We start from the raw sequence: 25,472 nt of genomic DNA, 5'->3' as shown, positions 1-25,472 counted from the left end.
ACAGAGTTATCAAATAGGAATTTCTCATCTAAATTGAAAATATACCTTATTAAAAAATCCTTATAATCATTAGTAGCCTGTGCATCGGTTCAGAGTGAACCGAGTGCCAACTATAAAATGATAAATCATCGGATGAGCGCTGGGCCATTGTATGGTACCTCACATATTCTCCCCCACTCACACCATTCTACCACGATACCAATAAGTGAGAAGTATTCACCAGTCTCGACGGTGTCACAACTCACAACGTTCGGGTGGTTTTGCGTCGACAGGTAAATAACAACATATAGCCGAGATTGTGAGAAATGTTGAGCGCAAAGAAGATCAATGGACCCTGGTGCAGAGGTGAAATCTTAGAAACCATTACACTGGTACTGGTGAAAGCGACGTCAAACGTGACAGAAAAGTTGAGGGCTGCTGATATAGAAATACAATTGTTTATATTATCATATAATGTCAATAAAGAAATGGCTATAAGTGTCGAAACATAGGCTATAAGCAAACGAAGTCGTAACATTAGAAAGAATTGATATGAAAACTGAAAGGTCTTCAATGCGTACAAGTTATTTGTTCCCAAACACAAAATAAATGCATTTTTAGATGATAACTTGCAGCTAATATTCTAAGTCTATGCAGAATACCTTCTACCGAAAGCAAAGAATTTACTTAGTACTTTCTCCGACCAGTGTGATCTGTGGTACTTACTTCAAAGTCAAACAGCAAACTTCAAATGTTGTGTTATTGAAATCGAAATTATTAAATTTTTATTAAAGTAATATAAAAAAATACACACAGCTATTAACTAAATGTTATAAATTTATAGAGAAGAATAAAAATAGATAAATATGTTATTTTAAGGTAAAGGTAAGCGCAAGATAATAGATTGTTAATTCTATTATTTTATGTAGGTTTAGGCTCTGTTCAATTTGTGACTGCACTCTGCGGCTGTCAGTTGTTTTACGTTTCACCTGATATCCATCCTACCTATGGTGAAAATATCTAAATAAATGGTAATGTTTCATGCTTCCCGAAAATCAGGAATGTTTACTACTGGCGATGATGCAACGGGATGATAAGGTGCCTTTCTTAGCTAATACTGCTTAGTTATGTTTTTTAGCTTATTCAATCATTTTACCACAGTAAATTTTGTCTAGCTCATTATTCCTAATTGTGTGGATATCTAGTTAAGATGCTCGCGACTATGATCCTTTAAAAATAGCTAGGCAGCTATCAGAACTATGATTATTAAGATTTGGGTACTGTAAAGTTCAATTTAGATTTTAAGCCGAATTGAAATAGTTTGTACTGTCGTAATGGTTCTTTTTCTGCAATGATGGTGATTGTGAAAATTATGTTTGTCAGACTCTGTAAAAGTGTATATTCCAATTATTAGTTCTATTATGTTCAAGTGAACAGATCTTATGTTAAGTGATTAATTGTGCTTTTTTGCTCCAACATTCATACTTTTTGAGACATTTTTCTTAGCATTCCATTGTGTGGCAGAAGGAGCAACTCCAAACCAACAAACTCTATGAAATCAAAGTATTGCTTTGCTCTCATCCTTGCTTGACCATTTCACGCGATCACAATTCACTGTGCTTATTTTTGTTATGTTGCAGTCCCCCTGCATGGTATATGTTATCTGTAGGAGTGATATCATAATATAACACTGGCATTGTCCGCCATAAGGTACAGCTAACGAAAACCGTGACTATTTCCTTCCCGTATGGCTGCATATGTTAACCGTACAATATCGATGATGGCTGGTGACGGGCCTCACATCACAATGAACAATGGAACACATCGTGTGAATATGTCAAATGTGGATTCACCTCTACAGATATTTGTGAGGGCTAAGAAGAAGATTAATGATATATTTATAGAGATTGACGATTATGTCAAAGATGCAGTTACATTTATGCACGGTATGTATATAAAATTTAAAAAATATATTTTATGGCAACTAATTTTATCATAAAAAAAGATATAATGAAGTAATGTTACTATGAATCTAATATTATATAAATTCTTGAAATTTTTGATTTCTTGAAAGAAGTTAACTCACATATTGTGTATCTCAGGAGATATGAGATGATTTTTTTGATTTTTGTTACAATATTATTTATATTTAAAATATAGCCTGATTAATATATAAATGACCCTTCATTCTTTAACAGAGTTATTTATATTGCAGCAACATTTACCATTTGAACATTTTATAAAAATTTCTTTGAGTAGCTGAACTTTTGCTCAGTGCTCCGCTCTAATTGCATTGTTAGTGGAAAAATTGTCGTAATCGATTTTGAACATTCAAATTGATAGCCTACATTCACAAGTTGTAATAAGACTTACACAGTAACAATTATATAATTGTTTTCTGTGTATCCAGATACATTTTCATTTGCAAATGTGTGAGTTTTGGCGACATTGTTCCCATACTATAGAAGTTTAAAGGCACTTGTCTTTACTATTCCATGGTTTTACCAACAAAAATTCATTATTTACCAACTAAAGACTGGCCTCAGTGAATGGCAAATCATAAAGGCCAACTCATACTATTCTTTTGTTTATCTGTGTATTGTTTACAATATTATTTAATGATGTCATCTAATATTAAATGGTCCAAAAGTGTTTGATTAGAAAATAAGAATTATTTGTAATATTTAATCTAGACAAAATATTTTGTCAGACACACATGGAATTAAGTCAATTGAGCATAAACTATGACGGCCTTACAAATAAAATTGGCATAAAGTTATAACAGCATAAACCAAGAATATGTAAAATGTTTACAAATAGACATTTTGCTTACGAATGGTTTGTTCGGACATAATATAATGTTTCCCGTGTTTATTTGCAGCTTGTCATTAGGAAAACTTCAAAATTATCATTGTATTGACAGTGCTGTCAAGATACTGTAAACATTTTGCATTTTCTTTGTTTATCATCAGTTAAAACTTTATACCATATTTGTAAAGCCGAAAAAGTTCAGAATACGAATATTTGCTTTAACATAAAGATAAAGATAAAAGAATCCCAATATACTTCTATTGAATTGCATCATACGGGTTTTGCAAGTAAAAACACATAATATTGCGATTTAGATCATGATTTATCAAGACCGTGATGTGATGAGTCACAATGAGTCAGGTAGTGCAAAACTCTTGTGTATTTTTCGTTTGATATTTAATTTACATTTATATAATTTAAAACTTAACACATTACAAGGCCTAGGCAAGTTACTTTATAATATTTAGAGTAAATAGCATGGATTAGGCTAAAACAGGCATATGGTTTACTTGATGGTGAGTGAGTTCATACTTCGTTTGTTTTAGGTACAGCTAGCACTTATCATTTCAAAATGTTGCATACTAATATTTAGTACTAGCTGACCTGGCAAACGTTGCTTTGCCATATATATTATATATGTAAACCTTCCTTGAGCTTCAACGAATATATTTCATTGAGATCGGTTGAATAGTTTAGGAGTTATTAGGGAACATACATTCTCTTTTATATATATATAGATTTATTATTAATATTACTATTAATAATAAATGCTTAAATAACTTAATAAATGTGTCAACAGCGGTTGCTGGTGACAGTAGTATTGCAAGTGCTCAGGATCTCACAAATGTGGAGGCCTATGTTAGTAAAGTCCAAGCCATTCGGGAAGTTCTTAAGCGGGATCACATGAAAGTTGCATTCTTTGGAAGGTAAGAATTCATCAAAAATTAAAATATTTAAGAATTGAGTTTTTAACAGTTTTCATTTAATACTTATCAAAACATAAAATGTAACATTCACCTAAAATTATTTATATTTAATGTAACACACTTAGATTATTTCAACAATTTCTTATGTATACAAGATGTAACATAAATATGAGTCTGGATTATCTGAAATAAGGATAAGTTATGTCCTAATAATATGGCTTCTAGGTATTTTATAACTTTAAATATTTGTAGATGATTTTGAGTTTTACTTAAAAAAATATTATGAATAATTATAAAATTCATGAACATTAATACTCTCAAATTAAATTTACAGGACAAGTAATGGCAAGAGTACAGTGATAAATGCTATGTTACATGATAAAATATTGCCAAGTGGAATTGGTCACACAACCAACTGCTTTCTGCAGGTGGAGGGATCGGACACTAATGAATCCTTTATGAGAACTGAGGGCTCAGAGGAAAAATTAAGTGTTCAGGTAAATATCATCTGGGGCTTTAATTAAAAATTGCTTTATGTTTTCGCCACTAAAAATATTTTGCTTTTGAATCCGGTCGATTGTCATATAAGAAAAGTAGTTAAATTCCCATAATTATTAATTTAACGCCGTTTTTAAGATGTATATTTCAGCATGGAATTGCCCATAATGTAGTTTTTAGTTTTAGCAATCTCATTAAAATACGCCAAAAATACTGACTCGGGGAAAATGTTCACTTTTTTCTCGTTTTTCCAACTCATACAATTTTTATATTTTCATGTATTTTTCTTCTGACTTCGCTGGAAGCAGAAATCTGGTTGAGTACAATCAATCTCTGATCTCTCAGTTTCTGAACCCTTGGAACCCACTTTAAATATTATTAAATTTATATACAGCATGTTCTTTTCAAACACCAAAATGTATAGGGGACCCTTACTGGATCACTGGCTGATTGTCTAACCAGTGGGAGGCATCTTTGCACAGGATGTGGGCTAGATTATGGGTACCACAGCGGCGCCTATTTCTGCCGTACACCGTAGTGTAAACATTATTTTGTTTCGGTCTGAAGGACGACGTAGCTAATGAAATAACTGGACAAATGAGACAACATCTTAAGTCTCAAGGTGAAGAGCGTAGTTGTAGTACTTAGAATTTTTGGGTTTTTGAAAAATCCTGATCGGCACTGCATTTTAATGGCCAGGGCGTATAAATTACCATCAACTCAACGTCCTGCTCGTCTCCTCCCTATTTTCATAAAAAAAACTTTTACGCAAAGATGTGTGGATGTTCCCAGGTGAACATAAGATCTTTTATTGCCTTCATTTATATTGTTTGGCTTATATCTTCCCGCGTCAGTTGTACTATGATATTTCAGTTAAGTTTGCTATGAAAAAATCTCTATATTATTTTCTCAACAGGATTTTATTTTGTCTGAACACAATATTTTAAACTATAAGAATATTAATATGAGGTTATTGCCCATGCATCGATTATGTATAAATCTTATCTCTCTTGGACATTGGTTAATAAGTTTATGGAAAATAGACCATCTTACTATCAATATAATGGTTAAAACTGGGTGAAGTGCCCGGCACTAGCAATGTTCTGCTGTCGGTAAAAAAATATCACTGATGACTTAACAATATGAAGCAGGGTGCTCGATAACAGAATCATCCAGCAATCCACAGGCATGACGCGTTGACCAGCCATCACCTTCCTCGACCATATTTTAGGGAAGGAAACGATCCGCCCAAATACAAACATATTAATTATCATTTTACATATATAAGTAAATAACTTCCCTAATTCTTCATCAAAAATGATTCAAACACCATTTCAAAGCTGATGTTTGCCGCTATTGACGAAACGTAGAATATAGAAAAAAATAACGAACTTGTTTTTTTTTTTCTACGGCAGTAAGGACGTTCAGCTGATGGTAATTGATACAATGCAGTGCCGATCAGGATTCTTGAAAATTGCGGTCTTCACCTTGAGACATAAGATGTAAAGTCTCATTAACCCAGCTATTTCACAAGCGCCCTTCAGAACGAAACACAATGCTTACACGTGAATGCTTCATGGCTGAAATAGGCGCCGTTGTGGTACCCATAATCTAGCCGGCATCCTATGCAAGGGAGCCTCCCACTGTTATATTTATGATTATGATATGCAAATATGATTCGCCATTCTTTTATCGTTTTCTTAGATTGTTTAAGTTGCATGCGAAGTATTCACATATAGAATAACTTGAATTTTAATCCATCTTTCAGTCTGTCAGCCAACTGGGTCATGCCTTGTGTGCGACCAGGCTGCAGGAATGCTCTCTAGTCCACGTGTATTGGCCAAGAGAGCTGTGCGCCTTGCTGCGAGATGACGTAGTACTTGTGGACAGTCCCGGGGTGGATGTCACACCCAACCTGGACGAGTGGATAGATAAATACTGTCTGGACGCGGATGTTTTTGTACTTGTCGCCAATGCCGAGTCTACACTTATGATAGCGGTGAGTTTGTCCTTGTTGATAAAAAGTTAGAAGCGGTCAGATTTCGACACTTAGTTTGTCTGGTCTTTGAGATGTGTTGACAACCTTTGAAGCGGAGGAGTATGCTTAGCTTGAAGGTTACTTAGCACTTTGCAATACAATTGTATAATTAGACTAGATGACCCAGCAAACGTTGTATTGCCGATATTAAAATCGCAATACAAAAGTAACTGTTGATCGTAGATGGGTGAAAATTTGAAGTTGTATGTATTTTTTAATGCTGACTCATAATTTTAAAAAAAAGTCAAAATAATAAAAAAAAAATAACGTGTGGACCGGACCACCTTTAACATTTAGGGGGATGAAAAATAGATGTTGTCTGATTCTCAGACCTACCCGATATGCACTCAAAATTTCATGAGAATCGGTCAAGCCGTTTCGGAGGAGTTCGGTCCCGCACACCGTGACACGAGAATTTTATATATTAGGTTACGTGTCACGTTTTGTCTGCGATGGACTCCTTAACTAATGAACGGATTTAAACGGATGAGAGAATTTATTGACACACGGTTTTTTACAGTTCTGCTGTGAAACAATTTCATTATAGCAACAGGGAGTATATTTTACGAAATAATTCTTAATGTTATGTAATGTTATTGAAAAATTCATAAAAAACAGTATATTTTTATTATTATGTACAGAACAACGTCTGACAGTCAGTTAGTAAACTCATATAAATGATAAGTAACATTATATTAATGATAAATCTTTTAAATATTTCAGGAGAAAAATTTCTTTCACAAAGTATCAACCAAGATTTCACAACCGAATATATTTATACTGAACAATAGATGGGATGCGTCAGCATCGGAGCCCGAATATATGGACCAGGTGAGCTCAAGTCATTTTCAAATTAACCGCTACAGAAAATCTGTTTTCAACCCGCCCTCATAACTATGTTGATATTTGGCTGATTTTAAATAATTGTTTTTTCATTTGCGTGAAATGAAATGAAATTTTTATTTGCAAGAAACATTGTAGTTAAGATGTTAACATATTATTATTACTAATCCAATATGTTTATTTAATTATATATTTGGGCAACTAACAAATTACACTCTTTACATTCTTATATTTTATATAATAATAAAATTGATAAGAGTTAATTCACTTATAAGCTACCACAGCATTCATAATTTTTACTACGCTTATAGGACAGTAGTTCTAACAATTTATAAACTAAAATCTAAAAATATTGTTATATATAATCTATATATATAAAAATGAATTTCTGTTCGTTAGTCTCGCTAAAACGAGAACGGCTGGACTGATTTGGCAAAATTAGGTCTTGAATTATTTGTGGAAGTCCAGAGAAGGTTTAATAGGTATAGGAAAATGCTGCTAAATTAAATAAAAACAACAAATTTGTTTTTCCTTTGATGTGTCCATACATAATTTCTATGAGAGAATTTATTGACGCACGGTTTGACAGTTCTGCTGTGAAACAATTTCATTACGACAGCAGTGTGCATATTTTAAGAAGTGATTTTTGATGTTATGATATATTATTGACAAATTCACATAAAAACATTATTTTATTTATTATATGCAGAACAACGTCTGTCGGGTCAGCTAGTTTAAAATAAAATATGAAAACTAAGTCACATGTGTTAATTAAGTATTATCTTTTTATATTGAGCAAGCGGAATGAATAAATCAATGTTCTGCGATTGGCCAGTGAGTTATATGACCTACAGAGCCTAGAAATAGTTGCGTTTTGACCCAGATTAGTCCTAGATTGTGGTACTAAACTTGATAGTACTTGATGTTTCGTCAATTAACATGTAAAATATGTTATAGAGTTGTCTAAGTACCAACACTACTGTTATACTGAAACATGTCGGGTTTCACAATTGTATCAGTAATATTAATAACATTAAAAATTACGTGAGTAGACGTAACTACAGATTATTAAAGGCATAAAGGCATTTATTTTCTCAAAATTGATTCCTTTAGAATTCTTTTTGATGTCATTTCTAATAACTACTAGATACTACTACCGCTTCGGAAACAAATGGCGCTCTGAGAGAGAAGAAGCGGCGCAAGAAACTCTCCCAGCATTCTTTTTTTGCGCTCTTTTCAATAAAAATATACAATATTGTACAGTCATTTCTATCGCTATAAAATAATCACAATCTAGTCCCAGACTGTCCGATCATTCAGATATTCAGCAGTGGAGTAATAGGATTTACGACAGAGCCATTTTTTTTATAAAACATTTAAATTTATTTTAAATAATGCCTGAACAGTGGCTGGGACTTTATTACAGAAGTGTATACATTTGCCCTTAAAGCTATTATTATATTATATTATGAAGCCTACTAGAATTAGTTACAAGCAATCCCTTATTTCTAGTGTTATGATAATTTATTCGTATTATTTGAATATTATTTTAAAAATAGTTTTGATAAATATATTTCAATTTGTATATAGTTCCCAGAGTATATAAAATGAATAAAAGTCATAATAATTAATGAACAAGCGTTTTCCACATTAAAAGTGCTGCCGCCTGTACAAAGAAAAGAACCCAAGACATTCTGACATGCCTTTTCCACAGCATCAGCTGATGATGATCACATTGTATTTGTTTCTTTGCTTCACAACTATTATTACTTAGACACTGTATACTTTTCAGGTGCGCAGTCAACACGCGAATCGTTGTGTGGACTTCCTATCTCGAGAGTTGAGAGTGTGCACACCAAAAGAGGCAGAAGAGAGGATATTCTTCATCTCAGCCAAGGAAGCACTGCTCACTAGAATGAGAGAGCGGGAGAAGCCTGTTTCATGTGAGTACTCTATCGTAGTCTATTAGTTTGAACCATAGACAAACTTTTGTCATCATAGCAACATCTTAAGTATATTTTTAACAAATCACAGTTAGTACTGATGTTGGAATATTTTTATATAATTAATATTTCAACAGTCAAACTTTCGACATAAAGATCATTAACTGAATCTAATAATGTGTTGATTTAATCAAGACAACACCCCCAAAAGGCAATCACACCTAACTCCTGGAGCATCAGATATTATTATGTTTTTGCATTTGCCCCAATCCCGAAGTACTTACAGCAATACTGGCAGTGTCCCTATCTCAGTATTTCATTTATACTCTCTTTTACTTGATAGTCTTGTCATGGCCCCTGATTCACATCAGGGGCCATGGCGGGGAAGGTATATATATAGTGTCTTGACATCTAGTCTGAATTAAATTTGTATTAATAATCAGTGTCATTATACATGTGACATTAAGTGCCATATAAAGAATGCGCTGTACAACGGAAACGCCAGTTCCAATCGGCCATCGGTGGAGAGTGGATGTCTCCGGGTATAGTGCTACTGACTTACTTACTTTGGGACATTATCGTATGAACTAGGTTGTTTGTTTCATTTTTTTTATGAAAATAAGGGATGACACGAGCAGGACATTCAGCTGATGGTAATTGATACGCTCTGCCCATTACAATGCAGTGCCACTCAGGATTCTTGAAAAACCCAAAAGTTCTGAGCGGCACTACAATTGCGCTCGTCACCTTGAGACATAAGATGGTAAGTCTAATTTTCCCAGTAACTTCACTAGCTACGGCGCCCTTCAGAAAGAAAAATAGTAATGCTTACACATTACTGCTTCACGGCAGATATATGCAACGTTGTGGTACCCATAATAGCAGGCATCCTGTGCAAAGGAGCCTCCCACAGTTTTAATCATGTCACTATATTTATAAAAATGCACATATCCCACAGCACCAATCCTTGCTGACGGACATCAGATACGTTACTTCGAGTTTGTCGACTTCGAGCGCAAGTTCGAAGAGTGCATCAGCCAATCGGCCGTTCGTACGAAGTTCGCGCAGCACTCGCGACGCGGCAAGAACATCGCTGCGGAAGTCATGAGTGCCTTGGAGCAGGTATGTGTATTATATTAATGTCTGTCTGTCAACTACAGCAAATCAACGAAAACTGATAACTTCCTTGGGGTTTTAAACGATTCTGATGGGAATTGAAGTTATTTCCCGAAACTGGTATCTTCTTTTAATGTGAAGTAACCTGCATTCTATTCTTCCTACTGTGGCTTCTGTAGAACTTATACCACAAGTTAGCCTATGGCACGTTAAGGTAGACCACCTTAGCTTAGAGTATTTGTTTTCTATTTTTAATGGTAGTGATCGGTGCTAATGATTGAAACAAGTTTAATTTTCTTATTTTATACCTGAAACAAATATGAAAAAATATGCTGTTAGATACATGTAAATAAAATTGGAGTGTCTGTTTGTAATATTGAAATAACCGTTTTTTACTTCATGTATATGAATATATATACGGTACTTACAACAAAATAACATTTTTTACAATTTTTGTCTGTCTGTTTGTTCCGGCTAATTTCTGAAATGGCTGGACCGATTTTGACGGGACTTTATTGTCAGATAGCTGATGTAATAAGGAGTAACTTAGGCTATGTTTATTTAAGAAAAATTCTTTTATTTAAAAAAATAAAGTAATGTTGCTATGTCCAAGAAACGGTCTAACTATTAAAATAATTTATATGGCAAAACAACGTTTGCTGGGTCAGCTAGTATACAAATATAGTTGCTCAAATTATTATATATACTTAGTAATATTTACAACTTAACCTTATTCTTTTTAATATATATAAGTACACGGAATATTTACAAAAGGAGTGAAAACTAGTTTATTACTCTAAATGTCTGCTATATCCATTATAGGTATACAACACCGCTTGCGAGATGAAAGCTTCAAAGGTTGAAAAGCAGCGGATACTTCAGGAACAGCTGACGGCGATCGAGGAACAGCTGACCTCCATCACGCGGCAGATGAAGGAGAAGATCGGCAAGATGGTGGAGAGTGTGGAAAATAAGGTAAGTAATGAATAACTGTGTTGTTTAAATTATATAACCCCGTGTGTTGGAACTTGTCAGGATGTCAGTATACAAACAATACTTTTTGGTCATAATTTTAGAAATGCTCTAGAATCTGACCTTACATTAAGATGGCGGTGCATCACCAGACCAACTTTTTTTTTCTTCGAGAGGAGGAAAATACGATTATGTATTTACGCAACGAAACGGGGCGTAATATTTCGGGCTCGAGTGTCCGCGCAGACGGACACCCCATACCGACTAAAAACCTGTATGCTGTTAGCCCTGATGGCTTTTATAACGACATAGGACGTGGGCCGTTTAGGCCGCAAAGACTACGCAACAACAGTCGCGGGGCGTTTCCTAAGGAGACTCGAACCTCGGACCGGCTGTGTGCTTTTGGGAAGGAACCGCACCAAAGCGCGGTTAGAGGCATTAATTTTCTCAAAATTGATTCCTTTAGAATTCTTTTTGATGTCATTTCTAATATAGTAGATACTACTACCGTTTCGGAAACAATTGGTGCTGTGAGAGAGAAGAAGCGGTGCAAGAAACTCTCCCAGCATTTTTTTTTGCGCTCTTTATAATGATAATGTTAATATACAATATTATATATATAAAATATAGTCCCAGGCTATCGGATCACTTAGATATTCATCTATTATATCAAGCTGCATTTATTATATATGCATACAATTTTTATTTATAAAATATTTCCATAAAATATAAGACTGTTGGTTTTGTTTAGAGTAGTAGAAGGGGAGTGGTTTGACTAATCTGTGACCATCTGTGTCAACATCTTATCGTGAGTTTTGTGTGACGTATCTAATTGTGACGACAATTAAGCCCTAGCCGGGCTGTGGTGAATTTGGATTTATTTCCACAAATGGCATAATTTTATTTTAAACCAGTGCGACGACAGCGTATTCATCCTATGACTATATGAGGCGTTATTAAACTTAATTAAAAAAGTTTCGTTTTTTCGACGTTTTAATTTTGGTCTTAAAAAGTTTTTTGTACTGAAATGGTTGAGATAATGCCCACCAAACCGGTCTGACGACGTCAAAAACGGTCCATGCACGGGGCGTGAACAATCTTATTTTTAATCTAGAGGGGCTAGTAAATATTGTTATGTTTGTTTCTGAGCCTGTTACTTTCATAGCACGGCCATGCTATGGTATAGATCGATTATTATTATTAGTATTCGAATCATAACTTATATTTTTGTATTGTCTAAAAATATAGGAGTTAACTCTTTGGAATAACAGTCAATCCGTATTTCCAGGTTTCACTGACGTTAAGTCAAGAGATTCGCCGTCTGTCAGCTCTGGTGGACGAGTACGACACGCCCTTCCGCACGGAACGTTCTGCGTTGGAGCAGTACAAGCGGGCCCTACATCGACACGTCGAGAGCGGTCTGGGCTCCCGGCTCAAGAAGCGACTGTCCGCTGACATTGGACACGAGATGGATGAGGCTCAGAAAGAGATGGCAGGTTTGTAAAAAGAACAGGTGTCCTCATATATCCTTATGTGCTTATTCAAATCATTGACCACGAATACAGGCATTCAAGTTGTAGCATCGGTACAGTGTGGTCGATTAAAATGTTTAAAATTCTATTATTACAGTAATAATAAGATAATCACTATAATATTATGCATACATTTGTTTTTTTTTATCATTTGTATTTTGTTATGCTATAAGTTTTTTAATTTTTTTTTACCTCTAAGTCTTTTTTAGTTGTATTATTCTGTGTGGTTTGTGTTTGTTATTAATAAAGTTTTCATTCATTCATTCATAATTTGTAACTAAATAAGATCTTTAATAATCAGTTGGCAGTAAGCTAACTGTTTTAGAATCTTTAATAGAGGATTTAAAGCATGGTTGTAGATAAATAAATATAATTATTGCCATGTCTATATAACAACAGTTATATAACTGATGTCATATCTGCCAACAGACCGCATGTACACCATCTTGCCGGTCCACAAGCGCGCGGCAGCCGCCAGTGTGATAATGCCCCACCAGCAGCCCTTCGAGGTGCTGTACCGGCTCAACTGCGACAACCTGTGCGCTGACTTCCACGAAGACCTCACCTTCAGATTCTCCTACGGGATCACGGCGCTCATACAGAGGTTCCAGGGAAAGAATACCAATAAAATTGCGCTCAAGAATCCGCCAGCTTACACGCCGGTAAGTTAGATGTGAATAGCAGAAGGCCTATGGTTTATTAGGGTTTCGTAGGCAAAAAACGGAACCCTTACAGATTTCCTTTTTTTCCAAAACTATAAGAAATATACTGTTGTACTATAGTTTTTTTTTGTATAACATGTAGAAGGGGCTGGTAATTTAAACGCACTTAAGTTGTAATATCTGTATTTTACACTTTACACTTGTAACTTAATACAATTTGGGCAGCGCTACCCCTTACAATTAACAATGTATAAGGTTCTCTCGAAATGAGCGCTCTGGCTTGTATAGAGCACGACCGTCACAGTGATTATGCCACCAACTGTTAGTTGGCACTACTGTAGTGCCAACTAATGTCAAAAATCTCAAATGTCTTATGACAGTTCGTGACGTTGGTAGCGCTTGTAAACACGTCAAGCTGAGAAACATTTAATTCTACCGAGGCGAAGAACGATATTTAAAGCTATCGTCGAATAGATAGCGAACCGAAAGCGTGGCGAAGCGTTTTCATTTTACTATGTATAGTAAGTGTAGTTTGAAGCAATAGAAAATCGGAAGCAACCGAAAGGCGTGTCACGCCATGACAAACCAAAGATAGTTGTTTTAGCTGGATTTGAATGCACGACGTCAAACAGACGCAGACAGCGACAACGCGACAGTTGTGTTTATTTACATAACTTTGACGTGAGTGACGTGTTTGCTGTGCCTACATTGTAGTTTTGACGTCTCCGCTTCGGTTCGCATTCTCCATGCACTCAGGTTCGGTTCGCATTCATTTTTAACAATACCTTAAGGCTGCTATCCGAAACTATTTCTTCACGGTTTCCATACAAGCTTAAATTTTTACAAAAATTAATTATATATCTACAGAGGATGAGACGAGAATTCATCTTTTTTTTTTTTTCAATTCTATTTTTTAAAGACAGTGCGAAAAAAAATCACCAAACTATCCCTAATTTTTACAGTTGGAGCCATGCTAATAATTCAATCTAGATAAAAATTGTACGAAAATTTATTATTTGTACACCAATACGATTTATCATGACATAGTTTTGTTAGTGTTGTAAAGATAATTGTATTATGTTTGTAATAAATTAAAAATTCTTCTAATTATGAATTAAAGCTATGGCGATCTTGAGCGAGAGAGTTAACCTAGGTCTGCTTGATTCCTCAAGGCTCGGTCCCCAGCCGTAATATGACAAGTGCCGTCACCCCATACAAAGATTGATGTGTTTCCCCATGCTTGCTCCAGATCCCGGCTGTGATGGGCCCCCCCGCTGCCACCACCGACGTGGTGCGGCTCAGCAATGGTGGCGCGGCGGGCGCAGGCGCCATGGGCCCGCTCAGCGCCGAGGAGTGGGGCATGGTCTCCAGGTTCGCGCTGTCGGCTCTCACCTCGCAGGGCACTATGGGTGGACTGCTGCTCTCTGGTTTGGTGAGTCTCATTCACAACAGTATAGAACACATGTTGCACTCTATCGCTGTCCGATTCTGACTAACTACGAAAAATATTTGGCCTCAAAAGGCCTAATCTTTATAAAGCGAACGATAACCAGTGAAAGATCTCCCATCCCTTTCACTTACCACACCACACACACTTTTTCTCTTTCATTTCTTAGCTTTCTTTCGCCTTCCTTCTTCCAAAAGATACAAAGATTTCGAAGAAGCAACCTGACTTATTATTATCCAAAAGCAATATTGTTAACATATTATTTACGAAGCAATATTCATTATAATGTAAACATAAAAACGCTTATAGAACGTATGTTCTTTTTTTAAAACCCCATGCGTTTGTTTGACGTCAGCAGCCAGTCGTCAGTCTGCAAACGGTACTTTTGACGGTGATGTTTGAAGCGTCTTTCTGGAGCAGATCCTACTAAGATGACCGCCGGTCACCATCTTAACGCGCGGGGTCTGCAACTGAAGCAAATTATTATAGAAAATTAAATTTGAACTGTGTTAATAATTTATTGTTATTTCTAGTAAGATTATGTGAGCATAAAAAGCATTTAAACGAGCATAATGATAAGTGATCACTGCCCGTGCTCTCTTTGAACACAAGTGGGTTCACAGGAACTGATGCCAGCCACTTAGAAAGCTGAATATTCTGTTTTTATACGCACCTGTCTCAGTTTGACCTGAAAAAAACCTCACATGGGTGTTTCCAGGTACATATTTCTTATCTTTTGATAAGAATAAAAATATTTGAACCTCAATAATTTACTTTGTCCAGTGAACCTGATGAAAAAAATTATAGTGTCAGTGCTTACTACCTAATACCTTAAATATACATTCTTAAAATATTTGAAACTTCTTGTATAAGAAACAGAAACCTCACCACTAATAATTGAGAAAAGGTAATTTGTATATAAAACAATCATGCCACTATGAAATATAAAAGAAGCATAATATAAATGGTGAATTAAAACCCCACCCTAAAGCTCATTCTACAGCCTGGTTTGTAAGTGCAAGAAACTTCATTGAACAAAATATTCCTCTACTGTAGAGGAATATTACACATCCAGGTGGTGATCGATATTTTAGTTAGGTGTAGGATGTTTGAATGCTGCGGTAGAAATAGATTTTCGGAAAACTACCTGTGACTCGTTCAATGTGTAATTCTACATGATTATTCAATATATTTAGTTTATAATGTACTAGCCTTTCCCGCCCGCTTCGCTGGGCAAATTTTAAAAGGAAGGAACGTTAGAATTCGAAAGTAAGCCATAAACCTATCTAGGATAAATTTCGCATTGAATGGTGGTAGTTTCATGTCGATACGATAAGTTGTTTAGCCGTGATTGAGCCTCAAACAAAGACCATAATCATTATATATGTATATTATACTAGCTGCCCTGGCAAACGTTGTTTTGCCATATAAATTATTAGACTGTTTCTTGGACATTGCAACATGACTTTATTTTTCTAAAATAAAAGAGTTTTTCTAAAAAAACGTAGCCTAAGTTACTCCTTATTACATCGGCTACCTGCAAATAAAAGTACCGTTAAAATAGATCCAGGTATTTCAGAGATTAGCCGGAACAAACAGACAGACAGACAGTACCGTATATATATTCATATACATGTAGTAAAAAATTTCAATATTACAAACAGACACTCCAATTTTATTTATATGTATAGATATAGATATTAGAGTTATTTTTAATGAGCCTGTATTGATCTCTACCTGTTGTTATAAAAATTGTCGGACAGCTGCTGAAGACGGTGGGGTGGCGAGTGGTGGTGGTGACGGGCGCAGTGTACGGCGCGCTGTACGCGTACGAGCGGCTCACGTGGACGGCCAAGGCGCAGGAGCGCGTGTTCAAGCGGCAGTACGTGGCGCACGCCAGCAAGAAGCTGCGGCTCATTGTGGACCTCACCTCCGCCAACTGCAGCCACCAAGTGCAGCAGTGAGTACCTCGAACCCTAAAGGGCAAAATTTCACCGGGACACCACACGGTGGCGAAACCAGTCGCGCCATTTGTTGCGCAAATATTCATATCAAATTTAAGACTTTTATCATTTTCTCATGGTTGTCATTGTCAGATCTGGACCAAATTGCAATGGGACCACACGGGAAGCACCAGTCGCGCCACCGTGGTGTCCAAAAGCTACCAAACTAGACACCAGAGTTTTTTTTATCAGTGAGAGGCTTTTTTGCACAGTTATTCGTAAATTTGCTGCGCACGTATGGCAAATTTAGGATTTTTATCATTTTTTCATCGTTGCCATTGTCAGATCTGGACCAAATTGCAATGGGACCACACGGGAAGCACCAGTCGCGCCACCGTGGTGTCCAAAAGATACCAAACTAGACACCAGAGTTTTTTTTATCAGTGAGAGGCTTTTTTGCACAGTTATTCGTAAATTTTTTGCGCACATATTTATGGCAAATTTAAGATTTTTATCCTTTTCTCATGGTCGCCATTGTCAGATCTGGACCAAATTGCAATGGGACCACATGGAAAGCACCAGTCGCGCCACCATGATGTCCAAAAGCTACGAAACTAGACACCAGAGTTTTTTTTTATCAGTGAGAGGCGTTTTTTCACAGTTATTCGTAAATTTGTTGCGCACATATTTATGGCAAATTTAAGGCCTTTATCATTTTCTCATGGTTGCCATTGTCAGATCTGCACCAAATTGCAACGGGACCACATGGGAAGCACCAGTCGCGCCACCGTGGTGTCCAAAAGCTACCAAACTAGACACCAGAGTTTTTTTTTATATCAGTGAAAGGCGTTTTTTCACAGTTATTCGTAAATTTTTTGCGCACATATTTATGGCAAATTTAAGGCCTTTATCATTTTCTCATGGTTGCCATTGTCAGATCTGCACCAAATTGCAACGGGACCACATGGGAAGCACCAGTCGCGCCACCGTGGTGTCCAAAAGCTACCAAACTAGACACCAGAGTTTTTTTTATATCACTGAGAGGCTTTTTTGCACAGGATGCCGGCTAATCAATATTGTATTCCTAATCGCTAGACAAACTTGACCGCGCGTCCCCAGGAACTGGTTTCACATACTACATTGATACACTTTCATTAATTTACGCACATAGTGTTTTATTTTGTTGTGAGTATTAACAACTAATTTGTGTCAGGATTTTTAACCGACTTCAAAAAAGGGGGACGTTCTCAATACTTCGTTATGTTTTTTTATTACCTCAGAACTTTCGACTGGGTGAACCGATTCTGATAATTCTTTTTTTATTTGAAAGCTGTCATGTGGTCCAGATCTGACAATGACAACAATGACAAAACGATACGAGTCATAAATATGCTAAAATAGATTTTTTTTTTTAGTGGCGGCACTACCATTGCGCTCGTCACCTTGAGACATGAGATGTTAAGTCTCATTTGCCCAGTAATTTCATTAGCAACGGCGCCATTTAGACCGAAAGAATAATGCTTACACATTACTGCTTCACGGCAGAAATGCGTGCCGTACCCATAATCTAGCCGGCATCCTATGCAAAGGGGCCTCCCACTGGTAAACTGACTGATTGAAGGAAGGATAGCTATGTCAACATTTTCCCATGTGTGACAAACCTGCAACTTGATAAAAGACACTACATAATAGTTATCTTTTGCAGGGAGCTGTCAACGATGTTCGCCCGGCTGTGCCGCCTGATCGACGAGGCCACCACCGAAATGGACTCTGAGCTTTCGGAGGTCCGCGAGGCCATCACGAGGCTGGAGCAGGCCTCCACCTCCGCCAAGAAGCTGCGTAACAAGGCCAACTATCTGTCGCACGAACTCCAGCTGTTCGACGACGCCTTCCTCAACAATTAACCTACTGGAGATTATTTATGTTTGTGGGTATGTTGCTAGCTGTACACAATTTTAGTGCTACTCTATAACTTCCGCTCAAGGAATATGACATTGGCCTGAGAACCAATGCGTGACATTAGACTAGGTTGCTAGCTGGACATAGATTGCTAGCTTTAGTTTGGTCTGTCAGACTTAACAAAAGCTAGCAATCTAGGTCTGACAGACCTAATTAAAGCTAGCAACCTTGGTCTGACAGACCTAATTAAAGCTAGCAGTCTATGTCCAGTTGTGGCATCACACTAAAAATACACTTCCAATTTGAGTGTTTTATGTATCTAGATCGTTTTTTTTTTAATCTAACTTACATAGTGACTAAGCTCTTACTTCGTTAGTTAGCTCTGACAGACCTAATTAAAGCTAGCAATCTATGTCCAGTTGTGGCATCACACTAAAAATACACTTCCAATTGGAGTGTTTTATGTATCTATATCTTTTTCCTTCTTAATCTAACTTACATAGTGACTAAGCCATTATTTTGTTTCAGTAAGAATTTCGTGATTATAAAGCGAAGAGAGGTTAAGTTTGCAGCGCACGCCGCACGTGCGAAACGTTCTTTAGTTGACATGCCTTGTCCAATGCGATGTTACTCAGTGACTAGTGAGATCGGTGTAAGAGGTAATTTGTATGTACACTAATGAAATATAATTATTTTTAATGGAAAACGCCTTTTTAGTAAATATTTGTTAAAAACATTGGTAATTCCAATGTATTGTTACCGTTTGGAGTAAAATATTGTGGTTTGAATTTAAGTAGCTTAGAGTACTGTTAGCATATTTAAAGTTTACTGATTAGAATGTGCAATATCTTACTAATCAAATTGTTGCACAATGAAGTATAATTTATTTTGTGTATAATTTTGTAACTACCCACAAATTGACACATTTTGACTTGTAATTTTAGTAACATTTTTGACATCCCATGACATCAAATTGTGTGCAGCGTTTTGTCCCAATATAATTTGAAACGCTTAAGATTGAATTTAGAAACTGATTAATTGTTATACCGAGATATGCTACGGCCGTTATTAACTAACATTGTGCATAGAAGTCGGTCTCAAATTTAGAGTAGAAGCAATAAATGTATCAGATATCGAGACCAAGTATATTACATTTTATTTGTTAGCGAAAATTCAGTACTTACGGTAGCGAAGAAAGAGTGTTGACGTCGACTTATAACTCACAAACGGAAATATTATATTACCTGTATTAAAATAGTACATTGTGATACAAGAGTGGCAGGTAGGTTATTGCAAACGAGCCGAAGGCTACTAATGTCACGAATTTACAATAACCTACACACCTGTGTATCACACGACGTTTTTCAATTTAGTTGTGGGAAATACTAAAAAGAAATTCAAGAATTAAATCCGTTTATTTCAACATGCTTTCAGAAAATAAGTAATTAAATATAATAAACTACCATTTAATAGAATTTTGAGAATTCAATGCTAAGACGTACGGACTTGTTCACTTTTTCTTTGTATAAAAATTTATCCGATTTTATTTTATGTATGAAAACTCCTTGCTACAAAACTTTTTAAACTGACTATTTATTTAAAACTGAACTAACTAAACGACCGCGTAAATGAAAGATGCCTATGCGAAAATTTTAATTTTCGAATTATGGCTATAGCCTCTGAAAGTTTAAGCTGTTTAACAACTGTATTGAAAAAAAAGGAATCAGAACATCACATTCGTATAAATTAATATTGACAAATACCAATTACTTTATAGTTTCAACGTACTAAAAGCTCGAGCAGCGAAACGAGATATTTGGCGTAAAAATTAACATTCACAAAACACTTTAATACAAATTACATTATAGGTTCATCATGCCAAAAGCTCGAGCAGAGCCACCACATAAAAACAAAAATTCTGTGGCCTGTATTTATTATTATTACACATTATAATTAACACACTCATTAAATACGTGCTTCCACCTTAACGGCTGACCACCAATAAATTCTCTGGTGCTGCAACAGAGTACTGATCAATTGGACGTAGTTCCTGAAAAACGTTCCAAGCTACAAATATCACATTTTAAGGAATTTGTGTTTGAAGTATCATAAATATTAGTTTATTCCATACATGTGGGTTGGGCTTTTATATCATGATGTCATTGAAAGAGTGACAGGAGGGCTGCCATTTTTTGTCAGTCCGTTAAAATGCATCACGTGACCAGTTTTGTGTTCTTAACTCAATTTCGACATGATTGTGGTTTGGAACGTTTTTCTGGAAATTACGTCCAATTATCTGCTTGTTTGTTCAACAGCTTTTCGGAATAGCATTAGACATAACTCAAAATAAGATACATCAGGGAAGTTCGGATACAGGGTAATACCCTCCTTTTATTCCCACAGTGTGGTGTGACACGAAAACAACAGTATTATCCGGACTTACCCTGTATTTGAATTTACCATGATGCACTGCAATATAAAGTCAGAAGCTATATGATAAATTATCACTAGCTGACCCGACACACGTTGTTCTGTGCATAATAAATAAAATACTGTTTTGTCAATAATAAATTTCATAGCATCAAGAATTATTTCGTAAAATATGCTCCCTGCTGTTATCATGAAAAATTGTTTCACAGCAAAACTGTCAAACCGTGCGTCAATAAATTCTCTCATAGTAAATATGTCCATACAAAACAAATATTGCAAATAAAAATAATTATGGGTCCCAAATTTAAAATAAAAACTATCCTATATCTCAAGTTGGACTAAACTGTACTCCATGAAGTAATCCCGATTAAAATCCGTTCATTAGTTTAGGAGTTCACTGGGAACAAATATCAAAACACTGGATTTATATTATATTTACATTGTATATCCTCTGGTTCAACATAAATACTCAGATTTCTTGCTCGATCAGTTTAGGTCCGTTGAAATTGGTCGTGGTGTCTGAACTCACGTTACTACTAATGTTAGATAATGTACTAAGATAGAGGAGTTTATATAAGCAAATTGAAGAGCGCAAACTCACGAGTAATGTCTAAGCACAATTTCTTAAACCGCATAAAAATAATTTCACGGCTAAAACAAATTTATCGAGACTATAATATGAATAGAAACTTTGTTTATTATATTTAGAATAAAATCTTATTCTTAATGTGTATAGCATTTGTCTCATAACAACCCACGAAAGTGTTGGTTGCAACATGAGTTTAGTTTTAATGGCATCACATTCGTGTCCAATAATTGCGCGCTCCATCTTGCCTGTATAACCTCCCGGTAAATAACTAGATTGAATGGGGCTCAAACCCCGACTGTAAACTAATAACTATTTATTCAAGTGTATAGTAAATTGTTGTTGTTTTTTTTTTTATTATTTATGCCGCTTTTTAGTACAGAATCAAGTTGTTTATTTGTCGTTGAGTTATGATGTATTGTAATTACGTTAGAGGATTTACTCCCGTGTATTGTTTTGGAAACGCGCGGTTTACGGTCTGTGCCCACTAGCGCCGCGGCGAGGCATAATCTTACGAATTTCAAAAATGTATTTCTTTTCAATTATGTTCCAAAATAGTATTATTAAATATTATAATGAGATTATTTGCACGCATGTCTTTGAGCCCTTATCATCAAAAAAATTGTGCAGTGGACAGTCTTGCCTAACTTTTTTAAACTGTTCTTTTTTATGTAGTGTCTCTGTGTACTCTTTTGTAAACAAAGAGTAGGTATCTATGTCTACTATACAGAATATATTATGTATTATAAAACTGCCTTCCTTGCCTTGGTAACAGATCGAGCTCTCCATAGGTAAATATATACAAATAAAAAACAAACAATATATATAATTAAAATGAAACGTGCAGTCATTTGACATAAGTTTAAAATACAATATTATGGCGACGTAATATAATCTAAGTTTGAAAAAGAAGATTTGCTTAAAATGTAGTGGATTTCGGCTATCTGTCAATGATTGCACGTTTCATACAATCGCTTTTTTCTTAGAGTTTCGCTAGGCTGCTAATGATTTGTCGGAAGGAATTATTGATACACCGTTGTAATCATAAGTTGTGACCGAGAGTACGCATACTCAATATAACGCAACGGTCAGTCATCTAAAAATAATTCTCCTTGGATCAGTATTCACTGCAGAAATATTGACTTTATTTATCAGGAACTTCGACCGCTGGTGTCCAACGAAGTGGTAATCCGCGCGTTTCTATATGTTTTGGTGCTAGGTACCACCCGCGGGGCGCTAGCTGCGACCAAGACAACATAACTGTCTAGCGAAGTGTTAAATTTACGTCTTGATCGCAATGGCGCCTCATTTTATGTATTATTATGTTATATATTGTATGAGCAACTAAATAAAAGTTAAATACTGTTCTATTGTTTTATTTACCTACAATTTGGCGACACATTACATGTGCGTCACGAAAGAAAAGTTCAAATTACAAAGATCACAATTTTTTATTATTATGGCACCTCGATGTGTTACAGATTAAGAGTAATAATACAAAAGATCCACTTGGTTACACGTAAATGATAGCTACTTGAGCTGCCCACTAACAAGAATCATTTTAAGTCGTTCTCAGTTGGCAGCAACGGTGGACGCACCCTGCGATCTACACTTTGCCATCCCTTGAAGGAAAAATAAAACCACTAATTTTTTTCACCATTGCCCATTTAAGCGGCAACTCGAAAACTTGTGATAAATTTTGTGTTTGATTTTTGTTTTATTTAAAATTACCTTGCAGAAAAACTATTGTATGCGACACGTATAACTATGTCAAAAAACGCTCGTGGCGCCACGTCTGTCGTTATTTTTGACCCTCATTACACAACCCTCAAAATCAGACACATGTCAATATAAAAGGACTTAATACAAAAGTTAAGGAACCAAACAAAAATGGCTTATTAATCCTTCATGGTCAGATAACCTCTAATATATGATGTCAATTGAAATGTTGACATTAGCACTTTGTCTATATGCAATGGTGGAATGATAAATAAAACATGGTTCATGTAAATAATCATTTAATCAAAATATCAAGTGTTTTCATTATTATAAAAGGTTATCTTCTGCTATCACTTAAAATACAACAAAAATAAATTCTCCAAAAATTAACAATAAAAAATCTTAAAATATTAATTAAATAGTTAATACACACGCTGGTGTAACATAAGATATTCTTATTCATGTTAAATATAAACCCCCTTATTCATAATAGTTTGCTAACTTAAAGCATTGCTAATTCTCACTGTCTTCTTCTATTGACCTAAGTCAGAATGAGAAAAAACACTCCTAAGCGGCTGTTTAAAGTTATTGGACCATTATGAATAAGGGGGTAAAACTTAATGCATACTGTCGCTCTTTGAAAATGGTATTTACCATAACATAGTATTATTATTATATCTTGGATTAACGCGAGTGTGGCTCATTTAAATAAAATACTTTTTAAAGGGTTTTTCATCTGCAGTACCCCTGAAAACGAGATCTGGAAACTTTTACGCAAAATCGAATGTAAAAACAGTTTTAATCCTAAAAAAGTGTTTTATTTAAACTTACCATAACTACTCTAAATTAAATATAATTTCTTTTAGAAATCACAAGAGTATCAAAAACATGATAATGTATAGTTCACCCACAATCAAAATGGTATAAAAACTTCTCATGATTAAATAAAAAAAATCAAGTCTTTATAATCATCTTGCGACCTTCGCCACTTGCTTGCTTTACCTTATTAGACGAGACGAGCAAAACGTTCAGCTTGATACGCCCTACCCATTACAGTGCAGTGTTGCTCAGGATTCTTGAAAAGCCAAAAAATTCTGAGCGGCACTACAATATCGCTCGTCATCTTGAGACATAAGATAATAAGTCTCATTTGCCCAGTAATTTCACTTACCTACGCTCTGGCCGAACTTAGGATCACGTGTTCATCTTACAAAAGATATCCCATTCTGATCATGATAACGCGCGTATCTTAAATTATTGAGATCAAGTTAATCATTGTGTCATTGTCAGTTTCCTGTCTTCAAGGTTTCATTTTGTATCACTCAAGACTCATTAAAGAAAGTATGGTTCTAACAATTAATTTTGATGTCAGATGTATAAGTTAGCATCTCCTCAAACTCGGGCAGCTTCAAATTATTCAGTTGCGGTTTATACTGAAAATTTTAAAAATCTTAGTGAGCAAATTTTCCTATCCAAATGTAGAAAAATTTCTTTTTTTCAAATTTTTATTAAGGGATACCAAATTTGTTATGCAATGGCGCTCATATTCTCTTATGAAACAGAGGAATTACAGGAGCGTTGTTGGACTTTTATATAGTTACACTTTTTTTTAAAGTACCCAAGTTTTTTATAGTTCAGATTGGTTCTTGACAACAGTAAATTCGAAGTATGTCTTCTAGGTGCGCGTCCCCGTTAATCTCGAACGATATTTGATTTTTAAGAAATTCATCTTTGAGAAATATGTTTCACATATGTAATTCAATCCAAACATAGTGGCCAAAATTGATAGAGCTAGTTTTTTGTAATTTTCATATTTTTCTATACACTATTTAGCTTTTAAATATTATTTCAATAAATAAAGGTATAGTCATAGATTGATAACGCTCAGAACGATAGTTTCATTCATAGTTCCAATCAATATAGAAGTAACATTATAATTAATGTGTGAGTGAGCGTCACGTACTTACATTCGCCAACACGCACACAGACAGCCAAATAATGTTGCAAGTAAATAGACATTTCCCTAAATCAGTATAATATAAATTAAGAATTAAATAAAAAAAAGGCACGTATTTAATTATTGTTGCAACAATTTTTGTAGTGCAAGTAAAGGAGTTCTTTAGAATCG

General features: G+C 35.4%; 2 protein-coding genes across 11 annotated transcripts in view; one reads left to right on the top strand and one right to left on the bottom strand.

Moving 5' to 3' along the window:
• Window positions 1–25,472, bottom strand: part of LOC126964668 (germinal-center associated nuclear protein) — a 357,720-nt gene that overhangs the window by 289,069 nt on the left and 43,179 nt on the right. For 5 of the 6 annotated variants that reach the window (XM_050807970.1, XM_050807935.1, XM_050807952.1 and 2 more), the window contains one exon: window positions 23,837–24,777. In XM_050807970.1, the coding sequence (XP_050663927.1) occupies window positions 24,694–24,777 (84 nt within the window). In that variant the 3' untranslated portion in view covers window positions 23,837–24,693. Of the gene's footprint in view, window positions 1–23,836; window positions 24,778–25,472 lie in introns of those variants that run through there. The other variant, XR_007729413.1, reaches the window with a different exon arrangement.
• On the top strand, window positions 718–22,990 carry LOC126964459 (transmembrane GTPase Marf). Of its 5 annotated transcripts, none has more exons than XM_050807588.1 (15): window positions 718–864; window positions 1,620–1,925; window positions 3,590–3,716; window positions 4,051–4,213; window positions 5,983–6,213; window positions 6,976–7,083; window positions 8,888–9,038; window positions 9,997–10,160; window positions 10,977–11,129; window positions 12,415–12,622; window positions 13,088–13,320; window positions 14,570–14,752; window positions 16,531–16,727; window positions 18,416–18,641; window positions 19,138–22,990. In XM_050807588.1, the coding sequence occupies exons 2-14, from the start codon at window positions 1,727–1,729 to the stop codon at window positions 18,612–18,614; spliced, it is 2,316 nt and encodes a 771-aa protein (XP_050663545.1). In that variant the 5' UTR covers window positions 718–864; window positions 1,620–1,726; the 3' UTR covers window positions 18,615–18,641; window positions 19,138–22,990. The 5 variants fall into 5 exon arrangements, with proteins under 5 accessions (XP_050663545.1, XP_050663554.1, XP_050663562.1 ...); XM_050807597.1 differs by having other exon boundaries at window positions 724–858; XM_050807605.1 differs by lacking the exon at window positions 718–864 and adding an exon at window positions 890–1,077 and having other exon boundaries at window positions 1,690–1,925.

The sequence above is a fragment of the Leptidea sinapis genome, chromosome 1, assembly GCF_905404315.1.
Source record: "Leptidea sinapis chromosome 1, ilLepSina1.1, whole genome shotgun sequence".
In the NCBI taxonomy this organism is placed as follows: domain Eukaryota; kingdom Metazoa; phylum Arthropoda; class Insecta; order Lepidoptera; family Pieridae; genus Leptidea; species Leptidea sinapis.
Note: the sequence above shows the minus strand (reverse complement) of the source record. Positions and strands in the feature narration are given on the sequence as shown.